This window comes from Onthophagus taurus, unplaced genomic scaffold, assembly GCF_036711975.1.
Source record: "Onthophagus taurus isolate NC unplaced genomic scaffold, IU_Otau_3.0 ScKx7SY_20, whole genome shotgun sequence".
Taxonomy (NCBI): Eukaryota; Metazoa; Arthropoda; class Insecta; order Coleoptera; family Scarabaeidae; genus Onthophagus; species Onthophagus taurus.
This window is the reverse complement of record NW_027248945.1, coordinates 121,020-143,983: the sequence shown is the minus strand read 5'-3', so window position 1 is coordinate 143,983 and position 22,964 is coordinate 121,020. Positions and strand designations below refer to the sequence as shown.

The 22,964-nt window shown below is 35.1% G+C and overlaps 2 protein-coding genes across 2 annotated transcripts in view; one reads left to right on the top strand and one right to left on the bottom strand.

Moving 5' to 3' along the window:
- Window positions 1-22,964, top strand: part of LOC111421492 (ras-related and estrogen-regulated growth inhibitor-like) — a 63,922-nt gene that overhangs the window by 26,823 nt on the left and 14,135 nt on the right. Inside the window, exon 2 of the mRNA XM_071201199.1 lies at window positions 21,455-21,575. The gene's annotated coding sequence lies outside the window, so the exon portion shown is untranslated. The remainder of the gene's footprint in view (window positions 1-21,454; window positions 21,576-22,964) is intronic.
- LOC111419946 (uncharacterized) lies at window positions 975-2,690 on the bottom strand. Its single transcript, XM_023052832.2, has one exon. It carries the CDS (start codon window positions 2,688-2,690, stop codon window positions 975-977), a length of 1,716 nt encoding a protein of 571 aa, XP_022908600.2.

Sequence of the window (22,964 nt, the reverse complement as noted above, 5' to 3'; positions counted from 1 at the left end):
GAATAGTAAAAGACAAATAATAGTTATTGTTGCCAAACCTCTTCCAATTACGATGAGCTTTAAGTTTCTCACGAATGACTCTTACTGTGGATGGGGAATACCATGGTGGAAAACGACATTTAGACACGGGTTTATGCGGAACATGAGTGCTGACGAGATCGTTAACCGCATCATAGAAGGCTCTAACAACTTCGTCAATCACACGACCATCAAATCGTTCCGACCAGTCGATCGCGCAAAGAGCATCGTTAATCGCTACATAGTCAGCTTTGTTATAAAAATATTTAATTGAAGGACCATCATGAAAACAACGCAATTGAACGTTGACAACAACAAATTCAATGGCGGGGTGGTGACGATCCGGCTTAACCAACGGATCCGGACAACATTTAATTTCCCGTACAGTGTCAATGTTACACAAAATGAGATCAAGTATTCTAAAGTTTTCGTTGTATAAATGGTTAAATTTATAATTAATTTATTGTCATCAATAAATGGTGCTAGCTTCCTATATGACTTCGAAATGGGTTTGTTTGTTTGTAGATTTTTGTATAAGTCCCCAAAGTGCTCTATTTGGACCTGTCGAGCAATAATCAGAGCCGAGCAGAGCCCGTTGTTGTTCAAGTTCAGAGATTGTTACAGAATAAAATTGCTCTTTATTACGACAACCTGAAGGTGTGTCCAGACATTGCGCGGCATTCGCGCTCGGCGTGCCGCGCATATGCCGCGTAGCACTGCCGCGCACACGTTATTTGAATACGTCCAAACTGGCGCGCGCAGAATTGTGTCCGACGAACGCCGCGCACCTGCCGCGCTATGTCTGGACACACCTTTAAACAAATCGCAAGACATAAGATATAATATTTTTTATCTAATCCAAATTGGAAAATTGATTTAACAATGTAAGTAGAAAATTCTGAGGTTTTTTGAGTACAGTTCCCAATGTATTTTGGTTTTCCTCCTCGGCGATCTCTTCAGAGCATATGTTGAACGATTGCGACGGCCAATGAGAAGGTGATAGTGCTAACCATTCCGGTCCATGCCACCACAACCCACAATGAACCATCTCCATCTCCCATTGGAAGAAGTCCTCTAGATCCTGGATCCGCAGGGTTCTCCGAGGATGGTACGTAATGCCAATGATGCCCTGGTAAAATTCCTTGTATATGACTTGTTCTATTAGCCACAAATGTCTTCCATCTGTGTGGAGATGAATTTAGCCAATTTAACACGACCATTGAGTCGCACCATGCGAAGATTGTTGGTTTACTGACAGCTGTAAGGATGGATAATACAAATTTTGCTAGATCAGCCAGAAGTACGGCACCACACAGCTCTAGACGTGGTAATGAAGTCGTTTTCAATGGAGCTACTCTAGATTTAGCAGAAATAAAACTTATTTTAATTGTGTTATCAGGTAAAATACATCTTAGATACGCAACCGCACAGTAGCCGATAGATGAGGCATCGGAGAATAAATGGAGTTCGACTGCTTCATAATCGGATGGCATAATCAACCGAGTAATCCTCAATTGTGATAGTTGTGGTAATTGAAGTTTGAACTGGTGCCAACGATTTTGAATGTCGTCAGATGGTACATCATCCCAGTCCACCCTTGCCAACCACAATTTTTGCATCAGACGCTTAGCAGCAAGAATACAAAGTGTGATAAAGCCGATCGGATCATGTATTCTTGCAATGTTTGACAAAATTGATCTTTTAGTGCAATTTGTTTCTCTAGGGACGTATGAAAACCCAAATGTATCATCTTGAGGATCCCAATGGAGACCCAGGACCTTAATAAAACCGTCTTCTCGGTTATCCAATAAAACTGGAGCACCATGTTGAATGTCATCAATGTTTCTCATCAATTCAGATTCGTTGCTTGCCCATTTAGCGAGCTCAAAACCACCCAGCGATAACAATGTTATAAGTTGTTGTTGTAGATTTAAAGCATCTTGAAGTGATACACTGCCCGTAACGATATCATCGGCATATGTGTCGTGCAACAACGTGTGCGAGGCCGCAGGATATTGATCTGCATATATTTTTGCAAGCTCTTGGATGGTTCGTAGTGCCAAATATGGGGAAGATGAGATACCATAAGTTACAGTGTTCAATTGATATTCACTAATATTGTCATGAGGAGAATTTCTCCAAATTATGCGTTGATAATTGCGGTGTTGTGGATGAATTAGAATCTGACGATACATTTGTCTTATGTCACAAATAAATACGACAGGTAAACATCGGAAATTAACGAGAATAGAAACTAAATCGCTTTGAAGCTTAGAACCAGTAATTAGAAGATCATTAAGAGAGTGTCCATTATTAGTTTTGGCTGAAGCATCGAATACAACTCTAATTTTAGAAGAATCATGACGGTAAACAGCATGATGCGGAAGGTAATAGGATTGTGGATCATGATAATCGTGAGAAGGAATAGGAGACATGTGACCCTTTCCCAGATAATCTTCCATGAATACTTTATATTTAGCATACACAGTAGACATTTTAATTAGTCTCTTTTCTAAAGATAAAAATCTTCGTAAAGCTTGTGAGTACGATTGATCCAAATCATGACTTTCATTTCGAAATGGCAGTTTGACTATAAATCGTCCGCTTTGTGTTCGTTGATAATTATTTACAAATATTTCTTCGCACTTCAGATCTTCAGGTGACTGAGTCATGTCATTCTTGATTTGATCAAGTTCCCAGAATTTTTGAAGACATTGATCCAAAGATGGCTCGATCAAAAGAGAAATGTTTGTAGATGTGGATGTATTGAAATGTTTTTCCAAATGGACCGCAAAACAACATTACTAAATTTTATAATAATTTGTTTTTTATTAAATTGAAAAAAATTTAAATATTTAAACAGAATTGTCGAATTATCTCAGGGTTAAAGGCAGGTTCTGGTAACACTGTCAAGACAAACATGTGTACAACTTAAGGTGCAATCAAATTGAGATGTTGTCGACAAAATTAACAAAATTTACTGATTATATAAACAAATATTCTAAATTAGTTAATTCGAAGTAATATTTATCAACTCGGATATGTTATGGTCTTAAACAACTCGTCAAATATTAAATTAATTAGGAAATTGTAATCGTAATCTCAAAATTTATATTGAACTTATCAAGAACTTCTCGTATTGAAGGTAAGAAGAGTTTTTTTCTTTAAAAAATGTATCAACAAAAACAATAAATTATAACAAAAAATTACTTAGCCAATTTGTTTCTATGGGGACTTTGGAGGTCAAACGCAGAATAATATTTTCTTCGTGACAGGAACAGTTGGATTCAGGATTGGGAACCAATTTTTCTCTTCACTAGTGATGATGGTTTCTACCAGAAACGGAACCAATTGCTTTACTTGATCAGGAGCGAGTTTAATCGTTTCTTCGAAATTATTGAACAGGAACGGATATTTTTCTTTAATAGGAACAGGATGAATTGTTTTTTCACAGTTGAACAGGAACGGATATATTTTTTTAAACTCGTTAACACGTTGATTTAATTAATTTTCAGCAGAGCAAAAAAAAAATGAGTGTGTTTCTTTAGACAACAGGAAGCACACCTTTTTTGTTGATAAATTCCGTTTTTCGGATGTTAAATTTCCAAATAACCTCTCCTGATTGGTTAAATTTATGGATTTGGAATTTGTGTCTTAGTTTTTTCAATGTAGCCAACTTTGACATTTAAAATGTCTCTAATTCAATTTGTCAAATTATTTTTTAAATTTTTAAAATTATTTATAATTAGCGTGATATTTCGTAATTTTGATGCTCTTTTAAATCAATTTTCAAATATCCATTCATTTTCTTCTGATCTCAACGATAAATTTTCCAATATATTCAAATTAATTTTGTAAATTTTCATCCAAATTTCATTATTCCATACAAATATTAATTATTTTCTTTGTTAACCAAGTTAAGTTTATCGTTCTAAATAGGTTTGATCCGGGTAGATAAAGATTTAAATAAATAATTTTGAAAAATTTAAATTGAGGTTATCTGATATCGAATCTTTACAATTACTTCGCATCGACTTTACAAGTGATAGTTTAGGATTAGAACATTAAAGAACAATAAAATGTACCGAAATTCACTAGCGTATAGTATCTAACATTATTTTATAATTGTTCAAAAAAACATGTTGATGATCAGGATTTTTGCCCATCAGAAGCCAACCAAAAATTGATTTTACTGCAGCTGGCTCGTCCATTTGACCTATACGACGATCTCCGGTAAATATATGCGGAACCAATTCTGCCCCCAAAAGAAGATCGATAGAGTCTGGAGATGTTTGGCTTCGTGGAATTGTTAAATCTCGAAGATGAGAGTATCTAGAGATGTCAATCGCCGTTCTTGGTTGATAGGAACATATATTTTCAGATATAACGGCTGTAAAATTTAATATTGGATGATGGCTGTCATATGGCTTAATAATACATTCAACGGACCCGCTATTGCAATTTGACTGCATGTTGTTCAACCCTTCAATCATAACTGATCGAATGCCTTTTGTAAGTTGTAAAGTTTTTTGTAAATTTTCAGTAATAAAATTGATCATGCTACCAGAATCGACCAGAGCACGCACACGATGGTATCTACCAAACCAGTCTTGTATGTCCAATTCAGCTACAGGTAGAACTACGGTAAGCATGGTATTCACAACAGAGCCAACGGTGTTATTTGAATGAATAGAATTACTTTTAGATGGCTGGTTTTGGGAAACCTCTGGACGGTCTAAATGCAATAACGTATGATGGCGCCTTTTGCAGGTTCGACAAGTATTTTTTGAGATGCATTTGCTTGTTGAATGTTGATCTCCCAGACAATTTTTGCAAAGATTATGCTTATTGACATGCTCAAATCTTTGTTCTGGCTATTTATCATGAAATTTTGGACATCTGTTCTAAATTATGATCATCATTACACAACGAACACGCAAAATGAGTTTGTTTGAATTTTATTTCGGTAGCAAAACTTGATGGATTGAGCTTAGAAGCGAATTTCACATCTTTGGAATTTGATGTAGTGAGTTTAGCGGAGTCCAGAGCTTTAGCATGGCTTTCAAGGAAGGTCATCAATTGTTGATATGTGGGTATCTGAAAATTGCGATGTTCGAACTCAAACTGAGTTTTTGTAGTCATATCAAATTTTTCGAGCAAAATACTAAACAACAAAAAATCCCATTTATCTACGGGAAATCCGAGTGACTTCAATCCTTCGAAATTTTCTGAAAAGGTATCAGTCAACAATCGAAAAGCCTTTGATGTGTTATCTTGTTTAATTGTTAAGTTCTGTATCTCGTTATAATAAATTGTTGCTAATTGTCTCTTGTTCTGATTTTTAAGGTTTCGAATGCAATTGAATAATTGGCATCTGTCATGGGTAACCCTTTGATAAGATTAAACGGCTCTCCGGACAACGACGTCAATAAATATTGATACTTAGCAACAACTGACAGTGAAGTGTTTTCATGTACCATCGTTCTGAATAAGTCGTAAAAACTGGGCCATGCTTTATAATCTCCGGAAAAAACCGGAAGGGTGATTTTGTTTAATTTAGGAGAGGCAGCGGTAATATTAAGGTTGGCGTTTTGGATCGCATCATTGCGATTTTTAATATCATAATAGATTGCCTTGATAGAATAATATGCGGAATCGGCTTGACGACGTACCTGATCGTGTGTATCGAAAACATCATCTTTAATTAAACCAATAATTTCATTATGGATTTCCTTAAATTTGCTATAGGGATCGTCACAATCAAGAGCGGGAGCAATAAAAATTGATTCTTGGTCTGGATGATCTTTTAAATTGCGGCCGACGCCCATTGTTTCCATCAATCTATTCAGAAATATACCACGGATCAAGACGAGTTTATCAATATTTTCATCGGCAGACATGATGATGAAAATAAACAATTAACAAGATAAATAAATTTAAATTTCAAAAATGAAAATGTTGAAAAGACAAGAATATGTGAACGCCAGATGTGGAAAGTGTGCAAAAAATGCGAATGCGAACCGGTCGTGTGACGAGATGAACACGTAGCGCGTGGACAATAGCGATAATGCGATGTAAATGGTTAAATAGATAATGAAATGAAATAAAATTGATATGAATCCGGCTCGAAGGACCAATTAATTTGTTCGCACGAATAAGTCGGCGATTCAAAAGAAGGTGCTGGTCACACCAAAAAATTTAAGAAAAAATAAATGAAAAAGATGAATAATTAAATATAATTATATTGATTAAAAAAAATAATAAAAACTAAATGAATATCGTTAAAGATGAAGAAGAAAATATATATCGGTTGGTTAACGTACCAAGAAACGATGTAAAAAATTGGGCACTACGACTCACACCAGAGAGCTAACGATTGACTGTTCGATGTCACCATCGATCGTTTATCGATCTTAAGAACGACCTCTTCCGGGTGAAGAGGTGAACAAATACAAAATAAAATATGTGAATTTAAAGCGGAGCGAACACATTCTGTTCTTCCGTAACCTGTTCTAAATTCGGATTTCTATTAAAGGTTTGAACAAAATCTGTTAAACACTCCTCTGCATTTGTGATGGTAATCAAGGATTCATCTTCGTCCGGTTTAGTATTTTCATATGTTGTAAATACAGCAGACGAGTGTCTGCCCATTACATACCACCTTATTCTATATTGGTAATCAAGAGCTGATGGGTGTTCATTGGCTGCTCCAGCAGCCCGGATATGCGAGAAGAAGTTTTCTACAACATCTTGGTTGAGGCGATATGTTAGTATGTATTGTACACTATATTGTCTTTGGAGGTAATCATATAAATTAACTAAAAATTTATTGTTCAATATTATAGCTCTTTGAAATGGTAAAAGTGCTGCCCGCTTACCCACTTTAATATTTCTTATTTCTTCGTTAACTTTATTTAAAAGAATCGTTTGTTGGTCAATGTCCACACCAAAGGCATTACTTTGTTTCGAAAATTTTGTTTTAGTATTGAACAGGTCAAACCAATCATTTATAATTTTAATGATTTTGGCGGTGTATTCCCAATCTACGTCACCCATAAGACCTTTCTCGCCGCACCATCTTAAAGCCTGTGCTACCGTGTGTGACAGTACCTGTGCGGCCAGTTTAACATTTTAGCGGTGCTGGTGAGCAACATCTAAGTGCAAATTAGTAATTTTGGGCGTGAGTTTAATTTCACCGGTTTGGATATCCAATAATTTTTTAATACATTGTTTCGATGCTACATGAACTCCACATCTTAATCCGCTATCAAATAAATTATTTCTAACCAATTTCATCACAACCTATATTGAAGTTTTTTTTAGGAATAAATTTGATGGACCAAGATCACACACCACAGCTACTACAATCATATTAGAAACGGATTGTGTTATTAATTCAAGTAGTATTTCCTTGGTCATGGGCTGGTCAAAATCATAATAAACTAGTTGCTTCCAATTAGCGAACATGCCTCTCACCATTACAGTCTGAAATGTCCTGTGTGGCGCCACAACTGTTTACAATCGTTTCTCAATCATTATTTTATTTGAAATGTACACTTCATCGAAAGCAATGACACAAATCCGTTCCATCTCAGTCATACTATATGATTTATATTTTATAATAGTTAACATATCTGTTAATACACCTGGCTCAAATTTTATTTTGAAAACCCATCGCCGCAATGTTGTAATGGATGGTAAAGGATAGTTCCTTACACTCCTTAAATATCTATGGGCTTTCGGGCTAACACTTCGTAAAAATTTAGCCGAAAATATATCTTCCGAAGACCACTTGACGAAGTTTTTTTTAAACTTCATGCATTTTACTTGTGCTGGAGTAAAGAATTTGTTTAATATATTATTAAGGAGATCTATTTCTAAACTCTGTGCTTTTATCTTTTTATTAAGTATAGAAATGTCTATCTTGAGCTTAGCATTTTGTTCAGCTTCAGTTAGTTGTTCATCATCTGTATAAATAATAACTTCTTTAGAATTAAGAAAGAATAAAGCTTGTGTTAAAATAACATCATATATCCCAATAAAAAATAAATTTATTACATACTAAATTTAATTTTATTTCATTTTGCAGAGATTATAATGATATTATAACATAAGGTTATTTATAATTTATATTTTCGTTTAATTTTCGTAATTTATAATTTATATTATTAATTTATTATTTTCGGTGCGAGGTAACAATATCATTTCGGATTGACATACAGTTGGTAGGTCTACATCAGCAGTGATAATTGGATTAGCTGAAAATAAGTTTATAATTATTATTATAATTATATTTTACAAAATAATTATAGCGCCGTTATACCTGCGGCAATACACAATTCCGCTGCTGGTAAATTTTCTAGATATGTTTCAACTGAGGTACAACCTATAAAGTTACCAAATGTAGCCGTCCCTTAACAACTGTAATTGCCGAGTATGAAGCGTCAGCAATTAATTGTTATAAATAACTGCGAGTACTTTGATATCGGGGAATTGTAATTCCGACTCCACGAAGTACTCCAATCGTTGCGCGGTGTTCGAGTTACGCTTCCGTATTCATAAAGTCTTATGTAATAAATTATAGTTTTAAATAAAAGTTAAATAATTAAAACGTTCTTTTAATAAAAAAAAACTCTAAATAACAGTTAAATAATATAATTGGCGCAGTCAGTAGGATCCGGTAAACGCGAGTGATTAAATCTTGTATCGTACCTAATATCGGTCTGACTTACGGAACACTTGTGGTGAACTTTCAAGTTCTTTATTACCGAATACGAGAAGAATGAAGAAAAGTAGAACCCGCCGAAGAATTTGGATCCTCTCCAATTGCCGATCGATTTCCGGGACTACTCAAAAGAGAATCAATGACAACAATTTTATTCATTCTTATCGTACTGTAAGTATCTTTATTTCTGCCATTCTTTTATTCCTTTTCATTTTCGCGACTTAAACCTAATACGCTCTGGACAATTTAAACGACTTACTGGAGGCAATCAACGAAATAGAAATGGCAAGAGAAATATCGAAAGTAGATCAAGATTTGATACCAGTCTTTGACGGAGACAGAATAACTCTGAAGAGTTATATTAATGCCTGCGAATTCTTAATTGAAGAGTATTTACCAACAGCACCTGCAAGACCAGAAGAAATTCGCACATCTAAACGACTCTTAATGATTTTTATGGGTAGACTACGTGCCAAAGCGCGCGAGGCGGTGGATGCAAATAAAACACCCACCACTTGGCCCGAGCTTAAACAAATTCTAATTCATTCATTCGGTGATAAACGATCCAAAGAGGTTCTTGTTTATGATTTGAATAGTTTGGTTCCACAAAAAGAAGACAGTACAGCCAGCTACGCTAATAATATTAAATCAACTCTTTACACTCTTCTTTCTAAGGTTAACTTGGAAGAAAACAATGTGGCGATCCGCAATCTCAAACAAGAGCAATACAACCAGATAGCTCTGAGAACTTATCTATTTGGATTAGACTTGATAAATCCCAACATTGGTTTAGAAGTTAAACTACGACAGCCCACCGATATCGAGACAGCAGAAGGTTACGCCCTGGAAATTACTAACTATAACACCCAGAAACAGCGTTTTCTTTTTAATATAAGGCAGCCAATTGCATCGCCAATGCGTACCATTATCAGACCACATCCCATGGTAGCTCAACGTCCAAACTCGATGCAAAAACCTCCCATGGTTATGCCACAATAGTATGGACAGCCAAATAAATTTATTCCACCCGCAATACTGCCACCTCGTCCAATGTTTTATCCCAGACAAGAAAACAATCAACCATTTGTGAGAACCTCGGCACAATTTCAACAACAACCATTTAGACCAACACCGATGGAAATAGACAATAGTAACAAACGTCCAGCCTCAACTATCAACCGACCAGCCCCAAAGAGACAATGGATGTCAAATAATATTGAGCTTCCATCAGAAACAACCGAAGCCAATACGGCATATCGATGAAAACGTCGAATACACAGAAGACGTTGAGACGCAGGATTTTCCCCAGGACACGTCTCAGGAGCAATTAACGTAACGATTTCGAACAAAGCCTATTCACAAGATCCGTTACTATCCTACGTCGAATTTGAAGGCTTAAGATTTCTTATAGATACGGGAGCAGAATGTTCTCTTATCAATTCGAAGTTATATGAAGAAGTTAAATCGGTTTAAGCATGCGATACTCAGGAATTTAAAATAAGAACACCTCACGGAGTTGAAAAAACAAGAAGCGCGGATTACGCACCGCTTCCTAACATCTTTAAATCACCGGAATATCATTTATTTGTATGCTTTGATTTTTTACGTACATTTGATGGTTTATTTGGTTTCGATCTGTTAACAAAATTAGGAGCTTTGCTTGATACAAAGAAACAAATCATTGTTACAGATAATACAATTCCTTACAAAATTGACAATACTCAAACAATTAAACCATACTCGCAGTCATTAATGAGTTTTCAGGCCACTAACATTGAAAATGGCTTAGCTTTGTTTCCTGTAATGAAAGATGATACAGACAACGTAATTATCCCGGAAGCACTCGTCGAAGTAAGAAACCATGAAACGCAAATTTTTGTTACAAACAATTATGGAAACCCGATCCGTCTGAACCCGACGCCGTAGAAGTGCAACCAGTAAGCGAAATTGAAGAAGAAATAAATATCGGTTGTAGTTTTATAGAAAAAAACCATTTAGCGTCACTTCAAGAAAAAGGTGTTGAAAAGAATTTGAAATTGGATCATCTAAATTTAGAAGAGAAGAAGGCTCTTCAAGCATTATTATCGAAATACAAACATTTATTCCATATAGAGGGACAACAATTAACTTTTGGTCATAAAATAAAACATCATCTTATACAAACTATGGAATTACTACAACAAGTCATCGTGAAAGAAAGCGTTTCGCTTTGGAACACATCTGTTCATATCGTAACGACCCAAAAAGACGGAAGAATAAAAAACCGAATGGTAGTTGACTTCCGACGACTAAACGAAAGAATGATAGAAGACAAATATCCAATTCCAAACATTGCCGATATATTAGATAAATTGGGCAGGGCAAACTATTTCACCTCCCTCGATTTGGCATCAGGCTACCACCAAGTCGAAATGGAACGGGAAGATAGAGAAAAAACAGCGTTCAGTACCGAACAGGGCCATTTCGAATTTAAACGTGCCTTTCGGATTGAAAAACGCCCCGGCTACCTTCCAGCGTCTAATGGACGAAGTTTTACGTGGTTTACTAGAAGACACATGCCTGGTATATCTCGATGATATCGTTATTTACACGTCATCACTGCAAGAGCATATACAAAAACTAATTAAAGTCTTCGGCCGTTTAAATTCATCTAATTTTAAAATTAACCTACAAAAATGCGAATTTCTCAAGAAAGAAATTAATTATTTAGTACATATTATAACAGACAAGGGTGTTAAACCTAACCCAGAGACAATTAGAGAAATATTAATTAGATACAATTCCTCCTACCAAAAACAAAAACCGAAATTAAAAGTTTTCTCGGACTACTGGGATATTACCGTAAATTTATTAAAGATTTCGCCAAGATTACCAAGCCGTTTACATCTTGTCTAAAGAAAAACGCTAAAATCAACATCGAAGATTCAACATATATAGCCGCATTCGAACAGTGTAAAGAATTACTTACTAATGATCCTATACTAAGATACCCAGACTTTTCCAAAGAATTTATTGTGACAACAGATGCGTCAGATATCGCTCTTGGAGCTGTTCTTTCACAGGGCATAATTGGAAAAGATCAGCCTATTTGTTACGCGTCTCGAACACTCTCAGAGACAGAAAGGAGATACACGAATACGGAGAAAGAACTTTTGGCGATGACCGTATGTGTATGGAAAGAAGTTTACCATCTTCACGGATCATAGACCGTTAGTGTGGCTTTGGTCGTTAAAAGAGCCCAACTCCAAACTAATGCGCTGGAGAATAAAGTTGGAAGAGTACGATTTTGACATCGTTTATAAAAAGGGCAAAGCCAACACGAACGCAGATGCGTTATCGAGAATTACATTAAACGATCTGAATGTAATTACACAGACCGATCTAGATAGCATTCTACCAAATTTTGACGATACAGAATTATTAGAAATAGCGAGCGAAATGTCAATTGCACTGATTGACTCACCTGCACCTCCAGCTATCCCTGCTACAGGACAAGGAATTGCTCGAACAGAAATACAAATATCGGATAGACCAACCAGACAACTAAGATCAACACGTCGGCTAGAAGAAAACAAAGAAAATTCTGACAATAATACTATTCATACTACACAGACAGTAGAGGCAAAGAAATCGATTGAAATCCAGGACACTATTATTGACAACAAAAAGACGCAGTTCACTATAACAAAGAGTTTGGGAAATGGATTAGAAATTACAATCAAAACAAGAGGAGATAACACCATACACTTGGTACGAATCCCAGCAGAAACCAATATGAGCACATTCTAAATTTATATAAAAAGTACATGGCTGGAAATAAAACATTTTATATTTACACGTCTGTCGACGAGCTCTATCAATAAATGTGTAACGTTTATAATAATGGAATGTCAGATAGAGGACCACGGATAAGCAGGTGCCTACGACGAGCGGAAGTTACTTCAGATGAAGTAAAGAAGATCGAAATAGTAATAACGTATCACAAAGGAATGACGAACCATCGTGGGATACAAGAAACTTTAGAACATCTCAAACGGAAATACTGGTGGTCGAAAATGGAGGAAACAATCACCAAGGTTATTAAAGCCTGTGAAACATATAACAGGGCTAAATCGAAGACCCGATGTACCATTATTACCGATAACTGAAACTCCAGACGCCCCATTCGAAAAATTATTTGTTGATACTTTCTCTTTCGCAAACAATAAATATTTAACAATTGTAGACTGGTTTACACGTTTTGGAGTAAAAAAAGTAAAAATCGAATAGATATTATCGAAGCATTTCTGGACTACTTTAATTACTACGGAATCCAGAGAGAAATTCGTTTCGACAAAGGATCAGAGTTTAACAACCAAGTAGTAAAAGAATTGGCCGTATAACATCGAATCACTTTGCACTTCGGTACGGCAAAGAACCCCGGAAGTCAAGCTAATGTAGAGAGATTCCATTCTACCTTACTAGAACATCTGAGATGCCTTTATGAAGATCCCGGTGTAATAAAAAAAAAGAAAATTCGATCTGCTACAATTGCATACAATAACACCATCAATAGCGCAACAGGAATGACTCCATTTGAAGCACTTTTTGGCCATACAAAAACGAGAAATCCACTCGACCTATTTTAGAACAGGAAACTAAAAACTCAAAAAAAACAACAAGAACAAGTAAGAGTTTCAACATGGAAAATTGGAGAAAAGGTATACGTAGAAAATATAACAAAAAGCAATAAAATTTTCAAACCCTACTTTGGACCATACAGCATTATCAAAGTAAATGATAATAGCACAGTAGAAGTTCAAAGTAGAAGAGGAGTACAGACATACCATACAAGACATCTTAAACACGGTATTGTTTCAGATGCTCCTGGGCAAGACCCAACGTCCGAATAACAACGTTAGACGGCCCTTTATTTCCATTACATCTGGGAACAGCCAAAAACCAGGTCAGCCAATGAACAACGGTGGTACAGTGTGACCTCGAACCACTAGCGATACAAATTGACAAATTAACAAAAGAATATGGCGAACTGAAATTTGTGGAAACAATAGAAAACGGTACCGAGCAAACAGCATTCCTGACCCTTATGAGGAATATCAAAGATCTGCTACAACAATTAATCTTTGGAAAACAACAACTCATCCCGACAACCAGATATCGCAGAGGAGCAATGAAGTTCTTGGGTTCAATTATAAAAGCAGTATCTGGTAATTTAGATGCAGAAGATGCTGAGAAATACGACAAAGTGATAACAGAAGCCGTAACAAGTAGCCGTTCACTCTGCCTTAATAATCGTCGATCATCTAGCAACAGCAAAAACATTCGCTAAATTGCAAACATACCATCCGACGATCATCCCGGCACAGGAACTGTTGGAAGATTTACGTTTCATTCAGTCTTCACTAGTCGAACAACGAGTTCTATTAACTTCGACCGATGATAATTTATACCAAATAGAAAAGACCATAACAGTAAAAGTGTACATGAAGGGCCACATTCTCACCTTCTTGTTACAATTTCCTTTCATTGAAATGACAACCTACCAGTATTATCACTTAATTCCATTACCTATTAAACAACAATCCCATTATCTTATTCTCAACATCCCCCAACCGTACCTAGCAGAAAATAAAGATAAGTACTTTACGACCGTTACCAAATGTAAAGAAGTCCAACGCGAAGAATACCTATGCTAAGCTACAAGTTTAGATACAAGTAAACGACCAACATGCGCTCACGAAATGTTGCGACACCTTCCCATATCAATGTGTACTCATAAGAAAACATCTCTAAGTTTCTAAGTTTGAGAAATAAGGGGAATAATAATAATAATAATAACAATATCAATAATAATAACAATAATCATAATAAGCTTTATTACAGATTATAAATTACATAAACTAAACGTTGACAACAAAACTACAGTTAGTATGGCGCCATTAAGCTGTGACGTTTAGACGACGATCTGCGCAGAACGGTTGAAAAATCGAATCCTTTCGGTTCTACCTTATATTTTTATACCATGCTTCTATCGTTTGGTGTCGAAGAGAAATTTTACATGCTTATACAAAAAGATTGATCATGCATGCTTGTCAAGTTTGCAGTTACGTGTGTAGCCACCTTTAGATTTAATTTTATGTTTAATCTTCCGTAAGGTGTTTATTTCATCAATTATGGTTGTAGATGTTGTGTTCTTGTTTGTTTCTCTCTCTTTTCTTTTTAGCCAGTCGATAAGGTCTTTTCTCAAGTATTCTTCATCGGTAGTATTCTTAGCTGCTGTTTCTAGTTCTATTGAAATTTTAGGTAGGCTGTGTTCTTGTGGTGTAATGCTGTATTTATGACCTTGTTTATGATCCTTGTTTAGTTATTCCCATTCTTTGTTGGTGAATGTGGTGTTGGATAAGTTAGTGATTCTTGGATGAAAATGGTGTTTTGAGATGTTATTTATTTTAAATTTATTCGATAAATCTGCTTTTTTGTTTCTTAATTTAGTCATCAAAATTTCACTGGATTTTTGTAATATACTTTGGAATTATAAAATTTTTTCAACATGATCTGTCGATCTTATAAATGTTTTTTGAAGAGCTGGATGTAACTTTTAACTTTTAACGAGTAAGTAATTAATATTAAAATAAAGTCCCGGCCTCAGTCATTTTTGTTAACTATTGATTACTTTAAGTTTGAAACTAGTCAAACGAATTATAATATGACGTCCCTTTTCTGGTACGGTCCTAGAAAAGGTCGACTTTGGCGCTTGACGGATTGTTGACGGTTTTCGGGCGCCACTTTATTATTAGAGAGTTAAGGAACTCTTTCGCCTCCAAGTAGCTTTTGGGGTTATAGTCGGAGAAGCCAAGTTTTCGGTAAGGGAAAGAAGAAAACAACAAAATTCGAGAAACAAATAACCATAAACTTTATTACCAATAAAAATAATCATATAGGAGAGCAGTTTATTAATTTTAAACACGGTCAGAAAATGGGGACGGTGGGAATAAATTGAGAAGACTTTGATTTAATAATAAGTTTTTCCTAAGGTGTAAAGGAACGGAGTACTCGAAGAACCTTCCAAGAGTATTAATAATAATAATAATAATAGTTTATTGGCATAAAAGAATACTACAATATAAGTAATACATTAAGGCGCGCTTTTACCACCTCTAGTTAAACTGGTCGTTAGTCTAACTATAAGATAACGTTTATCTATTAGTTAACTGCGAAACGAGTTTTACCATTTCGATCTAACTAATGGATAGGCTATGTAGTAGTTAACGTAAAAATCTAGGGGAATATTATAATGACTGTTGGTGACTACGTGTAAAAGAGGTAACCAGAGTGAATCGTTTTTTCGAACAAATTTACAGACGCACCCACAAAACCTAACAGAAAAAGGAAATAAGACATTCTCGAGTATAAAAACTCAAAAAATAATAAATTTTAATATACAATCATTAACGAAGAAAATAGACGCACTTGAGAAATTTCTGAATACAGAAGGAATTGATTATATTAGTTTAACAGAACATTTTCAAAATGCTGAAATACCACATAACGTAAACATAACAAATTATCGTATAGCCGCTGCATTCTGCCGACAGAATAGGACACATGGTGGGGTAGCAATCCTGGTCAGAAGCAACATACAGGCCAGGGAATGCCCAGATTTAATACCTATATCATCGGAAGTCAACATCGAAGTGGCTGTCGCAGAAATAGTGGAAAACAAAACACTACTAATAGCTATATACCGTTCTCCACTGGGAGACCTAAACATTTTTACTGAAAATTTTTTCCCTGAAAAATACATATTACAACGCAAAGATAAAAAATATACAATAAACACACCTGAGTTAAACGCATTGAAAAATACTCTTGATGCCATGTATATCGTAGTAAAGGCAGGAGGTAGTCCAGAAGCATACAATATCTATAGGAAATTAAAATATACTTACATAAAAACTGTGACAACAGAAAAACAAAAACAAAAAGAAAACTTTATATCAAATTCATCAAATAAATCGAAAGCAATCTGGAATATCATCAATAGTGAACGCGTTGGTAAGAAATTGGCAGACGGAGAGGAATCAACACTATCGGCAGAGGAGATGAACACTTTTTTTATAAATTTGAGTAACAAAGCAAAAAATGATCACCATAATACACATCTATACGGTACTTTACTTCAAAACCATAAAATAGATAATAAAAGATCATTCTACTTTAAGAAAATAACGCCAATTGAAATTATAGATATTGTGCAATCCCTAAAAAACAAAAACACTTAAGACACCTACCACTTTAGTACCAACCTCCTAAAACAAGTTGTCGATGTGATAGCGTCACCTCTATCCAAGGTTTTAAACAAATGCGTGAATGAAGGATGTTTTCCAAATGAACTAAAAATTGCAAAAATTCTACCAGTACACAAAAAAGGTGATAGCAATCAATGTGACAATTTCAGACCGATATCTATATTACCAGCTTTCTCAAAAATATTTGAGCAAATTATAGCAAATCGTTTGATTGACTACCTAGAAAAATTTAACCTATTGACAACTTGCCAACATGGATACAGACGGAAAAAATCGGTAACAACAGCTGCTGACACTGTTGTTTATGACAATGATGAATGTCATAAATTTTATTACAGAAGCACTTGATAACAAAGAACTAGTGGAAATCAACTTATTAGATCTTACCAAGGCGTTTGATACTGTAAGCCACAACATACTTTTAGACAAGCTGGAATATTATGGCATAAGAGGAGTACAACTAGAACTCCTAAACTCATACCTCTCCGAACGCCAACAATACGTTCAATGGAAAGATAAAAATTCCAAGTTATTAAACATAAAACAAGGTGTGCCCAAGGATGATTTGCCTCCCACGGTCAATGAAGAAATTGGCTTATATGCGGACGATACATCAATCATTGTAAAAAGTAAAGACAAGCGTGAACTAAAACAGAAGTCTATCAATGCAATGTACGAAGCGCAGTTATGGCTTGAAAGTAATAATCTGCAACTAAATCACAATAAACAGAAAGCATAATATTCAGCACAAAAGCAGAAAATCGTGTCGGTAAGGCGAGGTTCCTCGGGTTACATCTCGATGGACGGCTGGGTTGGCACCATCATATTGAGGCCCTATCAAAGAAGTTATCAACAGCGGTTTTCACCATAAGACGTTTGAAAAGCATAGCTACACACCAAGCCGCCAAAATGTCGTATTTCAACCTCTTCTAGTCCGTGGCATCATACGGAATTCTATTCTGGGGATAGTCAACTGAGTTCCATAGAATATTTAAAATACAAAAGTCAGCAATTAGGGCTCTCTGTAATCTGCGACGGCGTGATAGCTGTTAGGAGTATTTCATTAGAGAAGAAGTACTTACCCTACCAAGTATATACATACATACGATGTTAATGTACGTGTACGATAATAGGAATACTTTCCAAACACTCGGCGAATCACATAGTTATGCAACTAGATCTTGCTATCAACTTGCTACACCATATCACCGACTCTCAAGAACACAACAATCGATGGACTATTGGGATCCAAAATTTTTCAACATCGTTCCACCCTCCATTGCGGCAATGTCAAGAAGTAAATTCAATATAATTATAAAAAAACACTTAATTGAAAGTGCATTTTACACTTTTGAGGAATTTATTAGGGAGGCAGTGAATGAAATTGATAAGAATTAACATTGATAATACATTTTTTTGTTCTTCTTGTTTGAGGACATTTTATTGTAAATTTGTTGTCACAGTAAATAAAGATATTTGTATGATATGTGTGCATTTTTCAATAAACCCCAATTATCTCCCAAACTATAAATGTTAGGTATAGGACATATGGGATATAAAAGATGTAAAATGAGACACCGAAGACGACAAAGTAATAAAATATGGGGGGTGCCATTTAAAAAAATGATGTTATGGTACTTCCAAGTTTCGGAAAGTTAACGTGCCATAGAAAAGTGACCAAACGTTCTATACAGCCGTACTCGGCACTAAAACAGACTCCATCATGTTGCTTAAGCATGTTCTGAATCCTAAATTGATATGCCAAAAATCGAGTGTTCTCTGATTTTTTGAACAAATGTCTGCTGGAGTACATTTTTCTAGAAAAATTCGAATAATTCGAGAACGGCCGAATCAAATTGCAAAAAGTAAATTTACTCATAAACCTTCAAGACAGACAAATCCAAATATCTGAAAATATATAAGGTGTTCCATTTAAAAAATAAAGTAGGTGACGACTTCCGGTATAACCGGAAGTGCTAGAAATCTGAAAATATTTTAGTCAAAGAGAACGCAATTGATAATACTTAAAACTAAATTTTCAAATTTTTATTTTGGACAGAACACCGTATAGTTCTAATGGACGGTCGTCGTGGATGACCCTGTATATTGTAAAAGTACAGTACTAGGGTTTTGTAACATTCCGTATGTATGATCTGTGTTTTTGGCCTTAAAATACATAAAAAGTTTTGCACTTTCTAAAACTTCTTCACTCAAGAGCGATACTTTGCATGAATCGCAATTATGTTTTCCAAAGGCCTTTTTTATAAGGTAACCACATACATACGTAAACGCATTTTGTGCTGGTAAATCCTGATTACGATAGTCTGTATCAATATTAAAGAAGGGATCCCTCTCTTCGCGCGGCACTTCAGCAATCTGAGTCACCTTATCTCCCGTTTGTATATCAGTAAGTTTCAGCAAAAATTTACTGAAATCATCAGCGCAATTTTCGCTTCCCTTTTGAAAATAAGATTGGCAAAAAATCTTCTTGAAACCTCGTTCAAAGTGGATGGCGGTTGGATTAATATTATTGCCCCTTGCTGTCGAATACGCCCAAAAAAATTTTCTAGGCAATCTTGGTTTAAATTTCTTGTAGTTAGTAGTTGATTAACCTTTAATAAATCCCATAATTTCTTCACGCCATTTATGGTTATCAACCACGATGTTAAAAATTTCATTGAATTGTTGATTACTTTATCATCTTTAGACGTTATCCTAATACTGACAACAAAATCATTTATTATATTTAAATACTTTAGGTCGTCTTCGTTAAAGTTTCTTGAATTTAACACATCGAATAATTTGTTGAATTTATCTATTACTTCAATGGTTCCGATTGCTTCTGCTGAAATAATACCTAGAACCATGTACGTTTCCAAGCCACTAGCCACGGTGTCGCTAATTATTTGTGCAGCATATTTGACCTTCATTTTTTCAAAATTGGAAGGATTTATATGCGCGTTAGTTAATTTGGGCGCCAGTCCGTTTGTCTGTTCGCAATCTTTTTTATAAAATTCTTCTATGTATGTCCACGATGTTTTCTTATTATGAAAATTAAAGTGACTTTTCAACAACTTATTTCTTGTGGCCTTCAATAAATGTGGGGTGTTAAATATATATATATTACAATTTCTCCATCCATATCAAAAAATGGTTTTCTGGCGATACCCCTAATAAATTTTTTAATTGACATCAGTTACAATAGCTTTCACATTAATGTTGACAGTTTTAAGTTTTTTAATGCATGCTACCAATGCGGTTTTCAATGGAACAGCATTAAATTGCGTTACCAAGAAGTACCCTACAGGTAATTTCCAGCTGCTGTGAAGACCTGTTACCATTATTACACTGACATTATTAGCTGGAATGTAATTTTTATTCTCTCCATCGTCTATAAAACCTATAATTTCATCATAGTACTACAAATTTCTTTTTATTGACATCTCGTCAATGCAAATAATAGCTGTTTTATTTTCATCGCTCATTGTACGTATCTTCAATTCCAGCCCTGTCCACATGTCCTCATTTTTCAATCCCGATAAAAATTTAATTTTTTCCGTCATACGGCATAAACTTCGCGGCGTTGGTAAATAAAACAATGTCATTAAAAAACGATAGCACTGTGGTCCCAAAAAATATAACTGCAGTGCAAATTCTTTGTAGGCAGCGGGATATCGCCGTCCTTTACCCTTCGATGTGCATATACGTAATTACACTTTGATAAACGAGGCGAGGTTCGCAGGTAATAAAGTATCGCAATTTCGCTCGAATTCGTCAATACTTAATTTTCCCCTTGTTGGCCCTTATTGGTCAACTAGTCTCCTGGCCTTTAACTTGTCTTTGCGGGCATCACTCAACGCAGCCCGTAACCTCTGCTTCCGTGGCGTATTGCAGGACAAGAATTTGTGCGTCTGTGTAGCTGTTTAAAAAAGATAAGAGTTGTTACTTTGGAAAGTAAAAGAGTGTTTAAAAAGTAATGTGCCATAATTAAATCATATTATACAGTTTGAAAGATCGATGTCGAAATTTTAATAGTTTTTTTTATGACTAAAACAAAAACAAAACAAAAAATTTGTTTCTTTTACTTCGACATACAATTAGCATAGGGTTTGAATCCGAAAGCCAGGCATACTTAAAAGTTAAAATATGCATAAATATTTAAAATGTGTATTATAAGTATCGAAATTTAAACATGATAAGTAAGTATTTCAAAGTACATACAGGGTTTTATAGAGAAACTATGATGGATTTGATACTTTACCAGTATGTGTTGTTGTTACTTCACAGGAAGTTAAAGATCTTATTGACGTTGAAGAACAATCTATAACAAATAAAAATTCTTATTTCACTGAAATCATTATCGAAAATTATTTAAATTGTAAATTATTTTCCATCTTACCAGGTACTACATCTTTCTCAATAACTGAAGCAGTAGCTTCCTCAACGGCGGGAGCAATAGTTTCCTCAGCAGGGGGAGCAACAGTTTCCTTATTACCTGGAGTAATAACTATATCTAAAAATTGGTAAGTAATTTTTCATCTACAGGTAATGTACATGTAAAACTAAATTCGGTCGGAACGGCAGTAGGTAATACTTAGTACTTAGTATCTACTTAATTCAGGAGAAGTAAACATGGACATCTTAAAATGCAGACTACACACCCTGTAATTGGTGTACAATTGTAATGGGGTTTTGTTTTTCAGGTCCAGCCGGTTATATCCAATTAACCATTTCATTGCTCTAAAATTAATCCATTTTTTTTAAACTTCTTTATAAACTTTTGCTTTCATAAAGTACATACCTGTCACCATCTTTTGGTACTCTAAACATTCTTATCTTTTTTATTGTTGATGTACTACTGCACATCGGGACAATACAATAAGTTCCCTTGGAGGTCATAATTCTACAACTATTACTACCTAGAAAAACTAAACAACTAATTGATTAAATCTATTAATTAATTAAATATCTACAATACAAATAAAAAATACAAAAAATGTACAAATAATGTAATCTACTACCAAAAGTTTAAAACTACTCAACTAAACTAAAAACCAATATAAGAAACTACTTATTATTAAAAAAATACTACCAACTAATTAAAACAAATATTAATAATTATTAAAAATGAGCACAGGCAAAACACTACTTGAGGACAAAGTTAACACTTGAGCCCACAATAGCTCACAAATTTATCTTTTCAAGAGTCCAAGAAGGGTGAGTAGAGTAGGGGGATTCTTTGGAAGTCACTGGTAGTAAGATTTCATGATAACGGCGGTCATTTTGGAGTTGATCGGACAGTAGCCAGGATCAAGAGAAATTATTGGTTTCCGCGAATGAAGAGGTATGTTCGAAGATACATTGCGAGTTGTTTTGTTTGTTTGATGAACAAGCAACCCAGAGGACGACAACCAGGGTTTCTTCATCCGTTACCTGTAACCAAGCGACCATTTGCAAGGATTCATTGGGATCACTGTGGACCGTTCGTAAAAACGAAAAAAGGTTATTGTTACGTTTTGGTGGCAATCGATTCCTTTACGAAATTCGTTAAGTTGTATTCGGCGCGAGACACTAGAGCTCAAACGACTATAAAATGCGTTAAAAAGTTTATTAATGATTTTGGAATATCTTTAATGTACGTGGTGGATCGTTGAACATGCTTTACGGCTGAGGCGTTCAAGGAATTCTGTACGAAACATGGTACTGACATAAATTACATTTCACCTCGACATCCACAAGCAAATGGACAAGCTGAGATAGTGATGGAAACGTTGGTAAATTCTATGATCAGTACGGCAGCAAGTGAAGATGCTTGGGACCTCACTCTGTCACTAGTCGAGAGAAACATGAATAGTGCGGTAAACAAGTCCACGAAGTATGCTCCGTACGAGGCCGTATTTGGGTATATTCCA